Raw genomic sequence first — 19,033 nt, forward strand, 5'->3', positions numbered from 1 at the left:
TTTTAACTTTTGTTTGTTAAAAAAAACATTACACTCTGGTAACTTCATTCTCATTTCTGTTTTGTTACACACTAATTACAGGTAGAACAATGATTTTTTTAAATAAAAATTATAAATGAGATACAATGATTAAGTCATTAACTAAATATGGTGTCTAGTCAACTAAACTCAAAAAAATTATTAATTTAATTAAAAAAATATATTAAAACACATATGAATAGAAAAATAATATAAAAAAGGTGTATAAATATGATTTTTTTTAATAACCTAAAATATAAATCTTTATCCGTGTAATACATTCCTCTTTTATTTGCTTAAATTACACAAATTATTCTTTAGCTAAGAAATCTTGATATTTTATGTTTAAAATAAAATTAACTAATCAAGTTTAATTTTCATTTAAAATATTTTTTTTTGGTTCATGTATATTAGTTTGATTTTAATAAGAAATTTTGTTATGTTAAAATAATTAGAATAAAATAAAAATAAAAAATATTTAAAACACGAGATTGCATTGCATAAAAATCCATCATCGAGATTATCGATTTAAAGAAAACTGATGTAAGCTTCATGCATATAGTGGATGAAGATAACATAATAATGTGAATTAAAGAAATGAAAGTGAGAAACAATAATAGTAAACAGAAAACAGAGGAAGGGAATAAAGATAGGACACAATGAAAATCACAAGCTTTAATTCTAGAGGCTTAAGACTAAGAGGAAAGGAGAAAGATAGACATTTAAGGGATATAATTAGAAAGGAGGAGATTGATGTGGCATGTATCAAGAGACTAAGTTGGCAATTATAATCTCGGAGAAATTTCAAACAATATAGGGAGATAATAACATATATTGGATGCACAATGTTGAAGAAAATGGAGACAGAGGCATACTAAGTGTATGAAAAAAAAAACTCACATTAAGTATAATTAAATATTGTAAAACTGATTTATAATGTGAGATTTACACCCATTTTAACACTATAAATGTTCTAGTCGATAACAAATAGTTTGATAAGCTCAAAAAACACTCATTAGTATAAACTTTAAATGATTCTAACTTATAAGCCGAAATTTGCACTCATTTGTATACTACAAAATGTTATAATATATAGTTGATGTGCGATCTCCAACAAGACTTCATAATTATAGGGGGAATGGAGAAAAGAACAAACAACCTGTCACTATTGTAAATGTGTGCTCTATAGGTATGCTTAGTGAAAATAAAGTAATGTGTTTATGTTGAGTTATTTCGTTTATGAATCGTCCTTAATGTATATATTGGCTAAAACAACATTACTGAAATTATCGCGTGTTACATTATTTGTTAAGTAGATTTGTCGTGTATCTCCTTATCTTATCTTGATGCATTAGTTTTATTCAATCGGTACAAAACATTTAACAATTAAAAAACATATTTAACAAAATATATATAAATATAAAATTTAGCAATATTTTCAATTATAATATTATAAAGTTTAAGCATGAATTAAATATGTTTCGGTACCGCCAATATAATCGTTTAGGAGTCAACGTACTGAGACGCCTTCTAAGAATAAAACCGTGAGGAAACACCTACCTTCAAAATGAACAATACTTCAAATGTGATTGACCCTAACGATGATATATGTCGAACTTGAACAAAATCATTTATAAAATAATCAGATTAAAATGTAACTCTTATAGAATATTACAAATAATCATTTCACTTTTAATATAACTTGCTCCTTTTCAAATTCATAAAATTAATTAAAGTTATTATATTATAAACTAATAATTGGTTTACCATTGTTTAAACAATTCTAACCTTAATTTTAATAATTTATTTATTAAATAAAATATTTCAAATTATTTATTTTTAATTATAAGAATTAAAGAATTAACACTTCCATAAAAGTTCGACTAACCAATTTCTTAAAAATAATTTTAAAAAATGAAACTTCAGGCTAAGAATTCGTTCTCTCCAACCCACTTTTTAACATGAACAGTCATTTATAATATTTAGGTACATGATAATGAAAAATATATATATTATATATTAGGGTTTATATTATTAAAAAAGGTATAAATATGGATAAGAAAGATGGTGGATCCAAGGTGGATTAGACAGGGACAATGTGGAGTGTACGGCTGACGTGGCGCATCTGTATCCTAGTATCATTCTGCTGTCGCTGTCGAAGCGTCACAGCCACTTGTTTTTTGTGTGGAGGAGATACGCTGCCCTAATTTGCTGAATTCAAATACATGCATGTGCATGTTGCCGTTTCAATTCCTCCCATGCACTTCACATCCCATCGCCATCTTCCACCCAATTCTTCATAATTAGTTTTTGAAAAATAAACGTAGACTCTCCAAAATTTATGAAAAGAAAAAACAAAAGGTAAATATTCTAAACAATTATATTGAAAGTAATTAAAGAAAAAAATTAAATAAAAATAAGAAAACAAACAAAATTATATAATGCATGACTCTAATAAAAAATGAAAAAAAACTATTCAATCCAACAAATATAAATGAAATTGACTCTTAGCAGTGGTATATTAATGCACGTTACTACTATTCTTTACTTAGTACTTTTTTATCGATTAAAAATAAATAATTTAATTAAAATATTTAAGGGATATTTAATTTTATATAAAAAAATAGAAGCAAGATGCGCAGTATCCAAAACACCAATTTACTTAGTATATAAACATAAATATTTATATATTTGTTACATTACTATTTAATGTTATTGGTTTGGTTCAAAAAAAATCGTTGCAAGGGTACTCTTTAAATCAATTTAACTTTATTAATTTTTAAGGATCACATAGAGACTAGAGATGAATATATATGTCCACTAGTATAAAATTTTTATTTATGAGAATACATTTATAACATTTTTACGAATAGACGTTGTCTCTACACGGTGATATTTTTTAAATTAAATTCGTCTAAAACGATAAAGTCGCCTTTTTTATGAAATGTTTTGGACTAAAATGATGACTTTACACCATAGCCGCCGTTTTAAAGTCTTTTTACTACACTAATTCATTGCGCGTAAGTTACGCTTTCATATTTCTTATCTTGTGACGATTTGTTTTCCTCTTCTTTGCTCTTTATGCTTCTTTTCATCTCGAGTCATTGTCATTTTCGGACCATTGCCATCTTCGAGCCAATGTGTAAGTTTCTTTCGAGCTCTCTACTTCTTCTTCACCATTGTTTATTTGTTTATTTTTGTTTCTCTTATTTGTTTATTTTCTCCATTGTTGTGAAGGTTTTGATACCTACTAATGTTTCATTGCCTTGCACGTTGTTCTTTGGGTTTTCACTGTGCCTCCATTTGGTTCTTCGTTGCTGTCACTGCCATTGCCATTGTCGCCGCTCTTCACCACCACCATTGTCTTCACTCACAAGGTTGGTGGTATTTTAAATTTTTTAATATTTTTTTAGTGTTATAAATTTTTTATTTTTATTTATTATAATTTATATTTTTTAATTTTTTAATTTTTTTTTAGTTTTTATGTTCGAGTAGAATTATTAAATTATTAGATTGTAGATAGTTTTATATTATTTACTATTTATAATTAATTAAATGATTTTAATTAGTATATTTAATATTTATTATAATTTGTATTTATTATTAATTTATATTATGTTAGTTGTTAGGTTAGAATAAAATTATTGTTTTGGTATTGAGTTTGAGGGTGTTCGATCCTGGACGATTGATACGTGTTGGTATTGAGTCTGAGAGTGTTCGACCCTCGATAATTGATACCTGTTCTATTGAGTCCAAAGATGTTCGACTCTCGGCAATTGATACATGTTGGTATTGAGTCTGAGGGTGTTCGACCCTCGACAAATGTGAGATTTTACAATCATTAGTAAACACCTGAATAACCACTACAGAACATAATAGATCGAAATTAGATTAATTATGTTCACATAAGTGATGAGTATTAAAGAGGAGTAAAAGAATTTATACAATTTGTTCAACGTAATGCCAATAATAGTGGTAATGATGGAGTAAAGATTAGGTGTCTATGCGTTAATTGTTTGAATGGAAGGAGATTGAATGTTAAGAAAATCATGGAGCACCTTCTATGTGATAAGTTTCTTTGATCTTATACAACTTGGACATGACATTGTGAATTCTTGAATTTACCACGTGTTTCCGTATCTGAAGAATATGTGGGATCCGATGCATTACATGGTGAAGTACATGATGATCGATTGGAGGACATGATTCGTGATGTGGGAGATGAGTCTTTTGCAGAAGCGCATGGATATAAACGTATGTCAAGTTATGCAAAGACTTCATTGTATCCTGGATCAACTAACTTTACACGATTTTCAGCGGTGTTAAGATTGATAAATTTGAAGACAATAAATGGATGGACTAATAAAAGCTTCACGGAATTGCTTCAATTGTTGAAGGATATGCTTATAGAGAAAAATACTCTACCTAATCGTAATTATGAGGCCAAAAAAATGTTTTATCTGATGGGTATGGAGTATAAAAAGATATACATGCATGTCCTAATGATTGTAAATTATACAGGAAATATTTTAAATTGTTGAAAAGTTGTCCGAGGTGTGAGTTATCATGTTATAAGTTGAAACAAAAAGATTATGATACTATGGAAGAGATAGAAAAGCATGGACCCCAATGAAGGTTATGTGGTATCTTCCCATCATTCTAAGGATGAAGTGATTGTTTTCAAACACAAATGATGCTAAGAATCTTAAATGACATACATATGAGAGGAAATGTGATGGAATGTACCGACATCCAGCTGATTCTATTCAATATAAGAAATTTGATGACGAGTTTTCAGAGTTTGGTAAAGAATCAAGAAATATCCGACTTGGTTTAGGTACAGACGGAATGAATCCGTTTAGTAATATGAGTACGAATCACAGTTCATGGCCTATGGCCTATTTTACTAGGAGTTGAAACTTGTTTATTAAGCTTTTCTATGCTAATATTTTTAGCATTGAACTTTATACGGTGCTCAATAATGTGCTTTTTTTTCTTCTCTTTCTTAGGATGGTGACATTAAATTTGAACATATAATATCAAGCACCAGTTTTCCTTCCTGCATTTAATTGGTTTTGGTACACATCTTTTCTTTTATCACTTTTGATACTTCATCTAGTTAGGATTATCAGCGAGAGGAACATTTTGTCACACTCAAATATTGAGGTAGACATTATTTTATTATTTAATGTTACATTATACAGAAGTTCATAATCGACGACATGATTAAGGTCAACTCATGTTTGTTATTTTTTGTCTCTCTCAATGAGAATTATAATTGAGGGGGCGAATAACAAAATCTAACAAGCTGGATATGGTAACTCGAAATTCCTAGGAGTTCATGAATGAATGATTCGCCCAAATATGATATGAATGCAAGCTTTTTTTCTTTCATCCTTTAACTTTTTCTTCTGCTTGCTATTTACAGGGTTAACCCACCAAATTCTTTCTTCTGCTTGGTAATAACCCACCGACTTTCAGCTTTGAATCAATAACCACTAAACCAATCCTTTGTGGACTATAATTTTAGCAAGTACTATTGATCAATCTGGATAACTTCCAAGCTTCCCATGTGCAAATTATGTGGGAAGAAAAGCTACACGCCAGAAATCCTAAACATTAAAGAATAAATTCTAGAAAGTGAAAAACAGAAAATGAAGGTTAAGAAAAAGGAAACAGAATAAGATAACCTCAGGAAGAAAAAAAATAGTAGCAAATAGAGGTCGTGTAGCTACAAAAAAATTCATTGCTAAAGGTCAATTTCAAACTTCCCACTTGTATGGAAGCAGCTAGCGGGTTAACCGTGAGCTTGGTTCGAATCAATAGCCTCTAAACATGAGTTTGAGTAGAAAGAAGCAAAGGCAAACAGCTGCTTTTTTCAGAAGCAACTCATTGCTGTGAATATTGTGTCCTTGACGGTGACAGGTTAACCAATGAAAGTTTATTGGGAGTCACTGAACTCGTGTAGAACAGTTTTCATATGATATACATTCAATTTTTTAACTATAAAAATTAAAATATCACTGTGTAGATAATGATTGCTAAGAATCATCTAATAATTTTCTGAGGCTAGGAATTAAAACATGGAATATCATTAGATAAGAGTACTACATATATAATAATTTTCATCATACGTGATTAGTTTACTTTTTTCCTCATCTTTCAAATTACCTACTTATCTTATAACATTTATTCACCTTTCTTTTCTCTTCATATCTATCATCTGTGCTACTCCCTTTTCGAATTAAAAATCTATGAACTGTCTTAAATTTAAGTTATGAAGAGTGTGATACTCTGAGCTTAAAAAGAATCACTTTAATGAAAGGATAAATAAGACAACAACAAGCCAGTGAAAAGAAAGCATGCCAGACTTGGACCACAGTGACAAACTCAACTCATTACTAGACAACAGTCACCGTAATGAAATGAATGTACAGGAATAAAAACAATCTCCTTATAGCAACAACCAAGCACGCCATATAACCCGCTGTTACTCTCAAACCCTTAATCTATTCAGACCACGAAAAACCAACTACATCATCCATGGCAACCCCCAGCCCCACCAGATTATCCCTTGCCATGGAGAGAACCGGGCAATGGTAAACACCACTCGGCTCCTTCATTTTCAATATTCTCACGACTTAACTTATTCTCCTATGCACAGTTTCAAGAATCAATTAGTGAGTTGTGTTAATGTTAGTTGTTATGAGAATAAATTTCATGAATCAATTGTTGTTGCAGGATTTTCTCCCCAGAAATTCCAACCGATGTTATTGTTGCAGTGGGAGAAGCCAATTTTTCTCTCCACAAGGTACCAAAATTTTGCACTGTTGCAAGGAACTTCATCAATTCTTCTTATATATGTGATTTTGGGTATTGAATTTGTAAGTGTTGGATTTGTTAACAGTTTATTCTGGCCGCAAAAAGCAACTCCATCAGAAAGGTCATAATGGAATCAGAGGAGAGTGACTTAACCAGAATAGACCTCACGAACATACCTGGAGGCCAAGAAGCTTTCGAGAAAGTAGTGAAGTTTTGTTACGGCGTCAACTTCGAGATCACCGTTCACAACGTCGCTCCACTGCACTGCGCCGCCGTATTCCTCCAGATGACCGACGAGTATTGCGACGGAAACCTTGCCGGAAGAACGGAGGATTTTCTCTCACAGGTGGGCGTCTCCACTCTCCACAGCGCCATCGCGGTTCTCAAGTCCTGCCGGCAGCTTCTCCCATTGGCCACCGAAATCAACGTCGTTGACCGCTGCGTTGACGTAATCAGCTCCAAGGCTTGCCGCGAGATGAACTTTCCGAGCCAGTCGCCGCCGAACTGGTGGACGGAGGAGCTCGCCGTGCTCGACGTAAATTCATTCGCAAAGGTAATTGCCGCCATGAAACAGCGAGGCGCTAGGTATCTATCCGTCGCCGGAGCGTTGATCACGTACACCGAACGAGCGCTGCGGGAGCTCGTCCGCGACCACAGCGGCGGCGGAAGAGGAATCCTGTCGGCGCATTCCGGTGATTCGGATTCGGAGTCAAGAAAAAGCGAACAACGCGAGGTTCTGCAGTCTATAGTCCCGCTCTTCCCGGCGGAGAAAGCGGCGTTTCCGATCAACTTTCTCTGCTGCCTCCTTCGGTGCGCGATCTATCTCCGCGCGTCGACCGCGTGCAAGCGCGAGCTAGAGAAGCGGGTCACAGAGATCCTGGAGCACGTGACGGTGGACGACCTCCTTGTGCTTACGTTCACCTACGACGGAGAGAGGCTCTTGGATCTGGACAGCGTGAGGAGGATCATATCCGGCTTTGTGGAGAAGGAGAAGAGCACAACGGTGTTCAACGCAGGCGCCAACTTCAACGAACACTTCTCCCCCTCGATGCAGCGCGTGGCCAAAACCATCGACGCATACCTCGCTGAGATCGCCGCTTACGGCGAACTCCCCATCTCTAAGTTCAACGGCATCTCCATCCTCATTCCCGGAGGCGCTAGAAAATCCGACGACGATCTATACCGTGCCGTTGATATCTACCTCAAGGTACACACTATGTCATTGTCATCAAGTTCCCCCCAAAAGAGGGATTAACTAAACAAGGACACCTTTTGGAATTAAACTAATTAACTAATAGTCTGCAAGTTTTTTTTTTAATCACCATACTGAATAACTACCAGTATACTAACACATTTAAAATTAAGGTTAAATTATTTGAATTAATCTTTAATTTAGTATTTTAAGTTTTTTTTTCTTTCTTTTTTTACTCACTATCATTCTTTCTCTTTAAGCTCTTAAAGTAATTAAATTGCATAACTAGTGCTTCAATTATTGAATATCTATCAGTTCAATTGTTGTTATGTCACTAACATTCCCTAAATAATTTAGAAAATTAATTAACATGATATCTAATACTTAAAAAATTAGTTATGTAATGTGTTTTACTTTAGAAATTACCTAACAGAGAATAACAGAGCATTCTCAGGATATAATTGATTATTTATTTATTTATTTCAAGTATATAATCAAATAAATACATCATTCTCTCTTCTAATAGAGTATAAAGCATATATACAAATTTCTGGATATTAGAAATGATACTTTAAATAATCTTTTAATGTTAAAAATTCTTTACAGTAACTTTGATATATCAGCAAAAAAGGTTGTGCAGAAATAAAAAGATATAATGATAAAAAAAGAGTCTATATATAAATAATGTGCAGTTATTATTTTAAAAATTTATCTAAATTTATATTTTAAATTATACCTAAATTAATAATTAGTTAAAAAATTGTCCAAAATGCGATTAACCATACAAGTAAGTAACTTAGGAAAGGCACGATCTAACCTAAACCTAACCAGTGATCAAGTAACTAACTAACTAACTCCACACGCGTGTTGTTGCAGGCGCACCCGAACCTGGACGAGATAGAGAAGGAGAAGGTGTGCAGTGTAATGGACCCACTGAAACTATCATACGAGGCGCGTGTGCACGCGTCGAAGAACAAGCGGTTGCCGTTGCAGATCGTCCTTCACGCGCTGTATTACGACCAACTACACTTAAGGAGTGGTGCGGCGGAGGACAAGGAGGCGGGAGCGGCGGCAGTGGAGAAGAAACAGCTTCAAGCTGACGTGTCGCTGGTGAGGGAGAACGAGGAGTTGCGATCGGAGCTGATGAAGATGAAAATGTACATTACCGATATGCAGAAAAATGGTAACGGAACGTCGTCGTCTGGGAAGGAAACTAGTGCGCCTGCGAAAAGGCCAACGTTTTTGTCGTCCATGTCGAAGAAACTGAGCAAGTTGAACCCATTCAAGAATGGGTCTAAGGACACGTCACACATTGACGATGCCCCCGTGGACTTGACCAAGCCCAGAAGGAGAAGGTTCTCCATTTCCTAGATTTCTTCTGTTCAACCGTCATCACTGTTCTTACTGAATTCAAATTTCCTGGTTTTTTAGTCAAAATATATCCCGTGAAAAGTATTTTTTTGAAAAGTTAGTTACGTGTTTGTTACTTTTTTAGTGGTGTCAATTTGTAATTAATAAAAAGAGTGAAATATGATTGGATTTCTTATTTCTTATACTAGATTTGATCATATTTGTATTTGATTGGGATAGGAGCTACAAGTTGCAGTGTGAATTAATTATAATTATAATACAATGTTCTGATTGGGGCTAACTTTCCATCTTCTTTCATTCTGCCATGATATTTTGACTCACTTGTATTTTCTTAACTTAACAAATACATTAATTAATCAATATTAGTCTCGCGACTTTCAATTTTGAAAAGTTAACATAAAACATAAATATAATTTGTCCTTAATAAGAAACATATCAGGTAAACTTCAAGAAGTCATAAAATATAGGTAAGTACAAAATTATTAGATATAATTTCTAAGTTTAATGAGATTTGTGGTCAAATCCCTCTCATAAACCTTTTAATAAAAAAGTATTAAACAAATCGAATTCTCACTCCCACCTCACTAATAGAAGTTTTATAAAGAGAATGGGAATAGAATGTTGCTTCCCACAACACCACTGGCAAGAGAGAAGAGAGCGTCAATCTCGGAGCCAAATATATTAAGATACTTAATATATTTTTACCAAAAGAATTATACCTATTTGGAATTTTTCTTGGGATGCAATGGAAGAGCCCATACCCATAATTATCCGTCACATGATGTCCAAGATTACTCAATTAACTGGTAGCTAGGATCCTAGTTCTCACATTAAGACTTCTCGAGCTTAAATGTTGAACCGAGTTCTAATGAAGTACAATTTAAAAGTTTTGCCAGCACATTGGCTGGTACAACTTCAGACTGGTTCAATAACCTTCCTGATAGAGCAATACAGTGTCTTGATGACTTTCTTCGTCTTTTTATCGACCAATTCACAACCAACACTGTAAAGTCATCAAAGTTAAGTGATACATTTGATGTAAGAAAATAAAGTTTTGAGTGATTGAAGGAATATCTCAAAAGGTTTTGCGAGATCACGGTAAAAATCTTGCAACCGAATGAAGCCACCTGCACAAAATAATTAATATGTTGTACGAGGTTGAGACCCTTCTTTGGATGGACTTAAGAAAGGGTTGGAGAATAATTCCTTAAAATAGGATAAGGGCATGATCACACCTATAGAGAAGAAAACAAGTAACACCTATATACTAGTGATAAAAGCGTAGAACCTGCACTCTGGTCAGAGGTGGTGGTTTATTTATAAAATGGGGGAGTACAGATTCAAGGAAATAAAATTAAAAAAAGGTGTATGGGTGTAAATAGCAACTCCCCGAGTTGTTTGCGGCTGAATAGTGACCAAATTCTTCCTACATCCAATATTTTTGAATCTGCAACCAACACAATTTTAAAATTCCGAAAATATCCTTTATTTCGGAAATGAAAATCTAGAATTAAAAATAATGCAGTCTAAAGTAGATATAAAAAACTTTTTATGTTTCCAAAACAAAAATCAAAAGCCCATTCCGAATAAAAAATAGTAATACCAAAAAGAATACATTAAGGGCATTTTCGTCATTTTTTACTGGAATTGGGTGCAGATATGGTGCAGGAAGCAATTGCCCTAATTTATTCGAGTACAGGCCCAACCCACCCTTCTCAAACAAAAACACCTTTGCCATTTCCATTTTCTAGTTTCACCATCTCGTTGTGAGAAAGAAACTGTAAAACCTAGCCTCTCCTTGTATATGCGTCGCCGGAATCTACAAAAGAAAGGCGAAGAGAGAGTTATTCCAATATTTGTCAGTGATAAGATACAAATTTGAAGATAGATAGCGGTATTCAATATGTCTTCAAATAAGAGCGAGGAGAAATCTCAGGCCGCGGCGGACAGAATTAAGGCGGCGGCGTTGACTGCGGCAAAGGGGCTGAGCCGTGCGCAGGCGGAGCGGGCAGCGGCGGCGGCTGCGCGGAACGTGAATGCATACGGGCAGAAGGAGGAGGGGCCGAGCCGATGGCAGGAGAAGAGGGAGGCAAAGCGGCAGATGTATCTGATGAGTACCGAGAAGGCCGTGAAATTGGGCGAAAGGAAGGATCTGAAGCCTTCGAGATCCGCTTCCGGCGGCGCTGCGCAGTGCCAAAAGTGCTTCCAGAGCGGACACTGGACTTACGAGTGCAAGAACGAGAGGGTTTATATTTCAAGGCCTTCGCGGACGCAACAGCTTAAAGACCCTAAACTGAGACCGAGGGTCGATGCGCCTGTCGCGTATGATTTGGATTTGGATGGCGATGTTCCTGATGGTGATGTTAAGGAGGAAAAGGAGAAGGGAAAGAGGAAGAAGAAGAAGAAGAGTGAAAAGAAGCGTCGTCGTTATGATTCTGAGAGTGATAGTGGCAGTGTTACATCTTCTGTCACTGGATCGGATTCTTCTTCTGAGAGTAGTTCGAGTTCTGATTCGGAGGAGGAACGGAGGCGGAGGAGGAGGAAGAAGAAGCAGAGGGAGAGATTAAGACGCAGCAGGAGGAGTCATAGTTCATCTTCAGGGTCGGAGTCCGATACAGATTCTGGTTCCGACTCTGACTCGGATGATAAGAGCAGCCGGAGGAAGAAGACGCGTAGTCGTAGGCGTTAAATGAGATTGTGGCCAGGTCCATGGAGGCAATCATCAACTGCAATTATGGTGATTGTTTAGGAATTGCTAATGGGTAATGTAGAGTTTTGGTGGATTTTGATTGGGTTGTATTTCCTTGTATTCTTTCAACATTTTAATCCTGGTACTCGCAACTTAGGTTTATTTTTTCGACATTTAAATTTGCGGATGTGCTTTGTGTTATTGTGAGGTGCTCAAGATGTTGGATGGTTTTTGTTTCTAGCTTATAATTCTGCTGTACTTACTCATTTTTCTTGCCTAAGAACAGGTCTTGTCAGCACCACGTTTGATACATTGTCATCGAAGTTCTTGTCACTTTTTATTGTTTCGCCAAAATTTAGCCGCTGGTCCATCCCTTGTTTCATCTTGAGCGTCTCTGTTTTTTTTTTTATGCAGGTTTCCATCTCAGTTTGCATTTCTTGCGTCAAGTTAGTCAACCCTTCACGCAGCTACCTTAGCCGTCTTCAAATCTTTTGATCAAAGCTATGGAAAATGACTCTCAATGTTTGCTCCGAACATAGAACCAATGTATTACAACACACTCCATGTTCATAAATGTTTATTGTAGATTATGGAATGAATAAATTTCTTGTACCTCAAAGAATTTAGTAATCCAACCAATTGGCATACTGTCAATCCCAGTAGATTTTGGTTTTCATGAATTCATGCTTCTGGTCAATCGATATTTTGTTCCGCCATCAATTTTAGTCTATCACTTGGTCTTGTTACCTAAATTTGTCGATTTTTTTAATCAGCACTTAATTTCGTTGATGGGTCTAGATTATATTAAACTGACTGAGCATAATTTACTTTATCTTGTTACCTAATTTACTGCATCATGATATTTCTGAAAATGAAAATGGAAAATCATTTCCTATCCTAGGATTTCCATTTTACATATTTCCAATGGCCATTGTGCATCCTGACATTGTTATCTCTTCCTCCTTGTTCATGCTACTTTAGCTTGAGAAAGGGTGTTGGATTATCTTGAGTGTTTTAGATTATCTCTACACTTCTTTAAAATAGATATTTAAAACATTATTGAATCAATTATTCATCTGATTGAGGAGGCAATCTTAGGACTTGTTTCTTAACTGGATTCCCGTTTCTTTTTTAATTAGGGTGGGCGGGCAGTGTTATTCTATTTGTGGGTTTGTGCTTGTGTAAGGAATATTACTCTATCTCGTCATTTTAAAGCTAGGCCTAATGCTACCCAATACTTAATTATCAGTATCAGTAAATAGGTCGCTTGGATTAGTATTTTATATCACATCTGATACATCATTAGACATTATATCAATGTAATGGAGTATTATTGAAAGCCTCCTTCTCTTCCTGCCTAAACCCTATAATTTCTACAGTTTTGAAAAAGTTTGTCTGTGAGTATGCCTTGTTTAGAATCCAGTCTTGATCATTGCAATTTTTTAGTTGCTACTTCGCAGATTAATGAAATCAGAAGATGCAATATTATTATGACCGTCTTTTCTCTCTATTTTTCTCCATGCATGAAATTAAATTAGTATTCTTTTGCTACATTTGAATTTTTTATATTTAATGTAAGCCACTTTCTTGTTGAAATGCTAAAGTAGTTCCTTAACACTTGGTAATAGTGCACCTCGCAGAGTTCACTCTTATTATTTGCAAGTGTCCATGCCATACCATTAAATTCTAACATGTATATGTTCCTGTGTCCACATATATCAATGCATCTATGATGTGTGGGTGAAAGAAGTTTCACTGTTACGCCTTTAATCCGATGAAATGTTTGAATCCCTTTTGAAGTAAAATTGAAAGATACTCATATTTTTACTGGTTCTGGGGGTATTCTGAAATTTCTGAATGTATGTAGGCACCTGCTAAAGCGGGAATGCATGGCACTCATTTTTGTTTGCTGCAACACAACTTGTGGCGACCGTGGCTGGGACTGCGACTCTAAGTATCTTGGTCAAGCCGAAGGTTCAACATAGGGGGATTCAGCATATCATATTCTTCACTCTTGGATACTTTTTCTTAGGGATGGCAAAGCCGGCCAGCCGTCCCGCATTGGCCCGCCCCGCGTTTGGCCCGTAAAAATGCGGGACGGGTTGGCCCGTCCCGCAAAGTTATTGCGGGCTAGAATTCCCAATCCGCCCCGCATAAGAGCTGGTCCGCGGGTTTGCGGGCCAGTCCGTGTTCTTTTTTTTTAAAATTAAATATTTTTTTTTTTTACATTTTGTTCTTAAAAAATTGTCAAATTAAACCTATATATTTGTTATTATCAAACATAATTTTTTTTTTCTTTTCAAATATAGTCAAACATCAAAACATTAAACATTAAGATAAATATCAAATATCACTATTCTTCCACTTCCAAAACATTAAAAATACCTAATTCCAAAACAACATAAACATTAATTCTAAAACATTAAACATAAACATTAATTCTAAAACATTAAACATAAACATTAATTCTAAAACATTAAACATAAACATTATTGACATTCATCCATTTCAATAACATTAGATGCCACCCTATTCATAATTATAATCTTCTCCGTCATCTGCATATATTAAAACAATGACAATTAATTAATTAATTTTTCATAAAAATAATACAATAAAAATAAGATAACTTTTGGTTCAATTGAAGGCTTGGTCATGGGTAACTTCTAAAATACCTTCTGACTGGTGTCTTGCTCCAAGGGTTGTTGTTCTTTTGCAGTTTGTTTTGAGTTTGTACGGGTTTTTAGTGGTAGATTTTAGTGGTTCCTGTTATTCAATCCTTATTTATTGCTGATAAAAAAAAACAATAAAAATAAGATAAAATAAAATAATCGAATTACCTTCAGAAAATCCATGTTTCCAACTAGAAGTACAAATGATTGCTTCCACGTTTGTGGGCCAGCTCGCCCCGCCCCGCACGGGTTGCGGGCTAATGCGGGGCGGGCTAATGCGGGTTAGCGGGTTGAAAAGGTCAGTCCGCCCCGCATTTTTTACCTGCGGGCCGCGGACCGGCCCGCACGACCCGTCCCGCTTTGCCATCCCTACTTTTTCTCACTGGTTATAAGAAAACAAGTATTTGCGCTCACTCTTTAAACTCCAATCAATTGTTGTTGACATAATTAATGATCTAATCCTTTAGTTTGTGGGTTATTAAAGAAGTTTGCATTTAGTTTATGAGCTCCTAAATAGTTAATGAAAGGGAAGTGTGATGATTAGTATTCAATATAAGGGCGTGTAACAAGAGTCATGTATGTGTAATGGGCTTAAAAAGGTTCAATCTCAAAGCACTCGATGCATACTAATAAAAAAGTACTCTATTCTCCAAAAGAGTTAAGAGGTTGTGACAATAGTCTTGAAATGCATTGTTAGATAAGTCTCTGAAATTAAAAATAACAAGTAAATAAATTTTACTTTATTATTGTTATTGTAAAGTATAAACATTAGTCAATATTATCATATAAATTAAACATACACTTTTGTGTATGTTTCGAGTATAAAATATTTAAAAATTTAATCATTAATTATTATCATTCTTACAATTATCAGCATTATCAATATTATTTCAATTTTATTTTTATATTTAGATTAATATAATTATATTAAGTTAATTAATTTTTATAAATATTGTAGTAAATTTAGCTTTATTTTCGTTGTCTTGTATTCATTATCCATTATCCAATATAGAAGATAAAATTAGTCTAACAACTTAAATATTTATCTTATATTCATCACATATAACAACTTGTTCAAATTACTCACAATTACATTATTAGTATTTTTTCCAAACAAGAGTTCAAAATATTCCGAGAAAAAATTGTTTTAAAATCCCTTGAAAAAACATTATTAGAATGAGATATAGAAAACTTGATAGGGAAAACAAATCGGATATTATTCTTATTATATTTTCTTTAATGTATACCAAACACTTAAATATTTTTTTTTAATTTTCTTATATTTAAAAATTAAGAAGAAATAAAGTAAGCGATTAAATGTGTTTTTTTTTATGTAATGTGAAATTAATTTTTGTTAGTACAAATTTTACTCTTACTGTAGTAAAAAAACTATTAAAAATAAGTTATTATTAATTTTTTTATTCACATTACAAATAAATTTCTTTATATTATAATATTTGTATATGATTCATTATTAATATAAATATTATAATATAATTTATGTTAAAAATTTATTTATCACGTAAGAAAATTAATAATGTTCCAACAATTTAAATTAAAAACAAAAATTAATTTTACATAAAAAAAAGAAATAGAGAAAAGAAAATATATATCTAACCTAAGGTAACTATTACACATTGGATCTATGCATTTATTGGGCCGTGTTTGTGTATCGTTGTCTTGTACAGTGAAAATAGCGAAGCACAAGTCCAGACTCCAAACTAACCCTAACATTCAACAAAAAAAATAATGAATATAGGGGACCATGTTCCATTGGAGGACCATCTCACTCTTCAACTTTATGAATTATTTGTTATAAATTGTTTACCATAATGTTTGTTTTGAAACTCTTAAATGTGTACTGTAAAAAGTAGATTTATGGGTACAGTGTTTGTAAATATGAATATATGATTTTTTTTTTATGATTTCTTAAGAAAATCATTTTTATTAGAGTTTTTTTCTGAATAAGATTACTTCACTTATTTTTTCTTTTGGTTTTTGTTTTCAACTGTGCAACTATAAAGAGTTGCTTGAGTCTCACTTCACATATGAACATAAAATAAATTTGGCAACTGTTTCCCTGTTTTTAATTTTTATAGAAATAGCATATAAAACAATTACATTGATCATTCATTTATTGTCACATCTACAATTCATATTAAAATGTCACCATTTCCCACGAATCATTAATGCACCCTCACTTTTCTTCATAAATGCTTATGTGTTATACTACTGGGAACATTTAATTAACTCGTTTTCTTACCAACTCTATACGCAACTTTTTCTAATATTAATTTTTTCCCAAGATTAAATGAAAATATATTATTAAATTATTTAAAATCAATTATTCATCAAAAATATATTCTACATTTAATCACAATTCACGAAATTTATTTTTGCATGTGTATGTAAGAAATATAATATTTTATAGTATTTGTGTATTGTATAATTATAATTATTTTATCACACATTTCACGCTCTTAAAAGAATTTGACTCAGATGTATTACTAATGTAAAATATTTTATATTATTTGATTATAAAGTGGAAAGTGTAATAAAATCGTTAGTATTTTAGCAATTATTTTAAAAATTACATTTGAGATAATCCTAATTAGCTAATAATATAAAAACTAAAAAATAGATATGTATTTAATTTTTTAAAAAGATAATATTTATTTCTAGTCTTTATTATAATGGTACTGTAATACTTGTTTTTATATATAGGTTTAGAGAAAAGTAGTTTAAATTAAATGAAAATGTTATTTGAAAAAAAGTTATAAAATTGAAGTAAAATATTTTTTTAATTCTTGTAAATATTTATTTTTGTAACATTTTGTCGTCGACATTTTTTTTGTAATTTAAAATTCATATCTTAAGAAATATGACCCCATTATCATTTTGATTTTGAAAAGATAGGTTTAGTTAAATTGAATTTTTTAAATATTAAAATCTTATTAGAAAGGACTTTAAAAACACTTTTTTTTTCTTCATCTTCTTCTTTATTTGAAAGCTAATATAATTCAAAATAAACATCATGTGAATTTGAATGTCAACACCAGGACAATAGTAGACATAATTGGTGTAAGCTTTTTGAAATTCATCATAAGGGCATCTTATATGATAGTATATGGAACCATTTATCATATGATATACCCCACTTTCATATGGTAGATTTTTAATGCCAAATATATTGGCATAAATTTATACAATGATGCATAAGGTGACAATCATAAGCCACGTGAAAACCCTTACGTAAATCCAATTTCGTTATAAAAAATTACATGGCTTTTGTAGAGAGAGCAATGTTTGAACTATAGAAGAATCGATTATTCAAATTGGTCATGATTCATATTTCATATAATATAATAATAAAAAGACAAATCTCTGTCAACAAGTTTACTTCTGATTGTTATCACTGTGACTTGAGTTTGATTATAAATTGTATTTATTGATAGGGGAATCAAACGTTTTTATACTCTTAATATAAACTTTTATAAATAATGAGCTTCACACAAATGTCTTAAAATTGTGTGTATGTGTTGCATAGAATACTGACACTTATTTTTAGTTTAAAAAATATATTTTAAATTTCTAATAATTTTAACATAGTTTTACTATAATTTTAAAAATGAAAAATATATTAATTGTTTAAAAATTTAAATTTATTGTAAAAATTATTTATTATGATTATAAAAATGAATAACAAATTATTTTGAATCCGTCATTAGAAACATCTTTATGCTAAAAAAATTTGTAACATATTTGTGTACATAAATCTTTATTTTCAATTGATATAATTCATAATTATATAATATATAAATATGCATCATCGTGTATTTTACACTTTAGAGATTATACTTATTTTCGTGTTTATGTATACTTATCTCCATGTCTGTGTCGTATACATAGTCGATAAAAGAACACAACTCTCTCTTTATACCCATGAGGAAAATATAATACATATTATTAATATTTTTATCCATAATGTTGTTACTATTCAGTTATTAAATTATAATTATATATATTATCATTGCTAATGTCACTGTTTTATTAAAATTAAGGAATAAGAAGAAAAATATTCAAATGACATATTGTAATGTAAGACATCATTTCAATTTTGATAGTAAAAATGTTTAAAATGTTATTTAATCTTTTTATAAAATTCAAATACTGATACTAGGATACTGAAAGCTGGCTATTAGTTTAAAGTATTAATTGGTGATAGTTATTCACTACCATACTCAATCTTCATTTATACTTATTGTTATT

General features: G+C 32.4%; 2 protein-coding genes across 5 annotated transcripts; both read left to right on the forward strand.

Annotated features, from left to right (window-relative positions):
* The first annotated feature begins 6,374 nt into the window (after window positions 1–6,374).
* LOC137823897 (root phototropism protein 2-like) lies at window positions 6,375–9,683 on the forward strand. The gene is made up of 4 exons (XM_068629218.1): window positions 6,375–6,617; window positions 6,760–6,829; window positions 6,926–8,047; window positions 8,909–9,683. Exons 1-4 carry the CDS (start codon window positions 6,562–6,564, stop codon window positions 9,401–9,403), a joined length of 1,743 nt encoding a protein of 580 aa, XP_068485319.1. The 5' UTR covers window positions 6,375–6,561; the 3' UTR covers window positions 9,404–9,683.
* Window positions 9,684–11,148: 1,465 nt separating this feature from the next.
* LOC137825540 (uncharacterized) lies at window positions 11,149–14,396 on the forward strand. Of its 4 annotated transcripts, none has more exons than XR_011083310.1 (3): window positions 11,149–12,165; window positions 12,507–12,638; window positions 13,960–14,396. XR_011083310.1 is itself a non-coding variant. In XM_068631231.1 (2 exons), exon 1 carries the CDS (start codon window positions 11,307–11,309, stop codon window positions 12,090–12,092), a length of 786 nt encoding a protein of 261 aa, XP_068487332.1. In that variant the 5' UTR covers window positions 11,149–11,306; the 3' UTR covers window positions 12,093–12,140; window positions 13,960–14,396. The 4 variants fall into 4 exon arrangements, 2 of the variants coding, with proteins under 2 accessions (XP_068487332.1, XP_068487331.1); XR_011083311.1 differs by having other exon boundaries at window positions 11,149–12,140; XM_068631231.1 differs by lacking the exon at window positions 12,507–12,638 and having other exon boundaries at window positions 11,149–12,140.
* Window positions 14,397–19,033: the final 4,637 nt, after the last annotated feature.

Source organism: Phaseolus vulgaris, chromosome 8 (genome assembly GCF_000499845.2).
Source record: "Phaseolus vulgaris cultivar G19833 chromosome 8, P. vulgaris v2.0, whole genome shotgun sequence".
Taxonomy (NCBI): Eukaryota; Viridiplantae; Streptophyta; class Magnoliopsida; order Fabales; family Fabaceae; genus Phaseolus; species Phaseolus vulgaris.

Bases quoted from the DNA above. Each gene is read 5' to 3' on its own strand.
- LOC137823897 (XM_068629218.1), top strand. From the start codon at position 6,562: ATGGCAACCCCCAGCCCCACCAGATTATCCCTTGCCATGGAGAGAACC. The intron at 6,618-6,759 runs GTAAACACCACT...TTGTTGTTGCAG, and splicing joins ATGGAGAGAACCGGGCAATG to GATTTTCTCCCCAGAAATTC. The intron at 6,830-6,925 runs GTACCAAAATTT...ATTTGTTAACAG, and splicing joins CCAATTTTTCTCTCCACAAG to TTTATTCTGGCCGCAAAAAG.
- LOC137825540 (XM_068631231.1), top strand. From the start codon at position 11,307: ATGTCTTCAAATAAGAGCGAGGAGAAATCTCAGGCCGCGGCGGACAGA.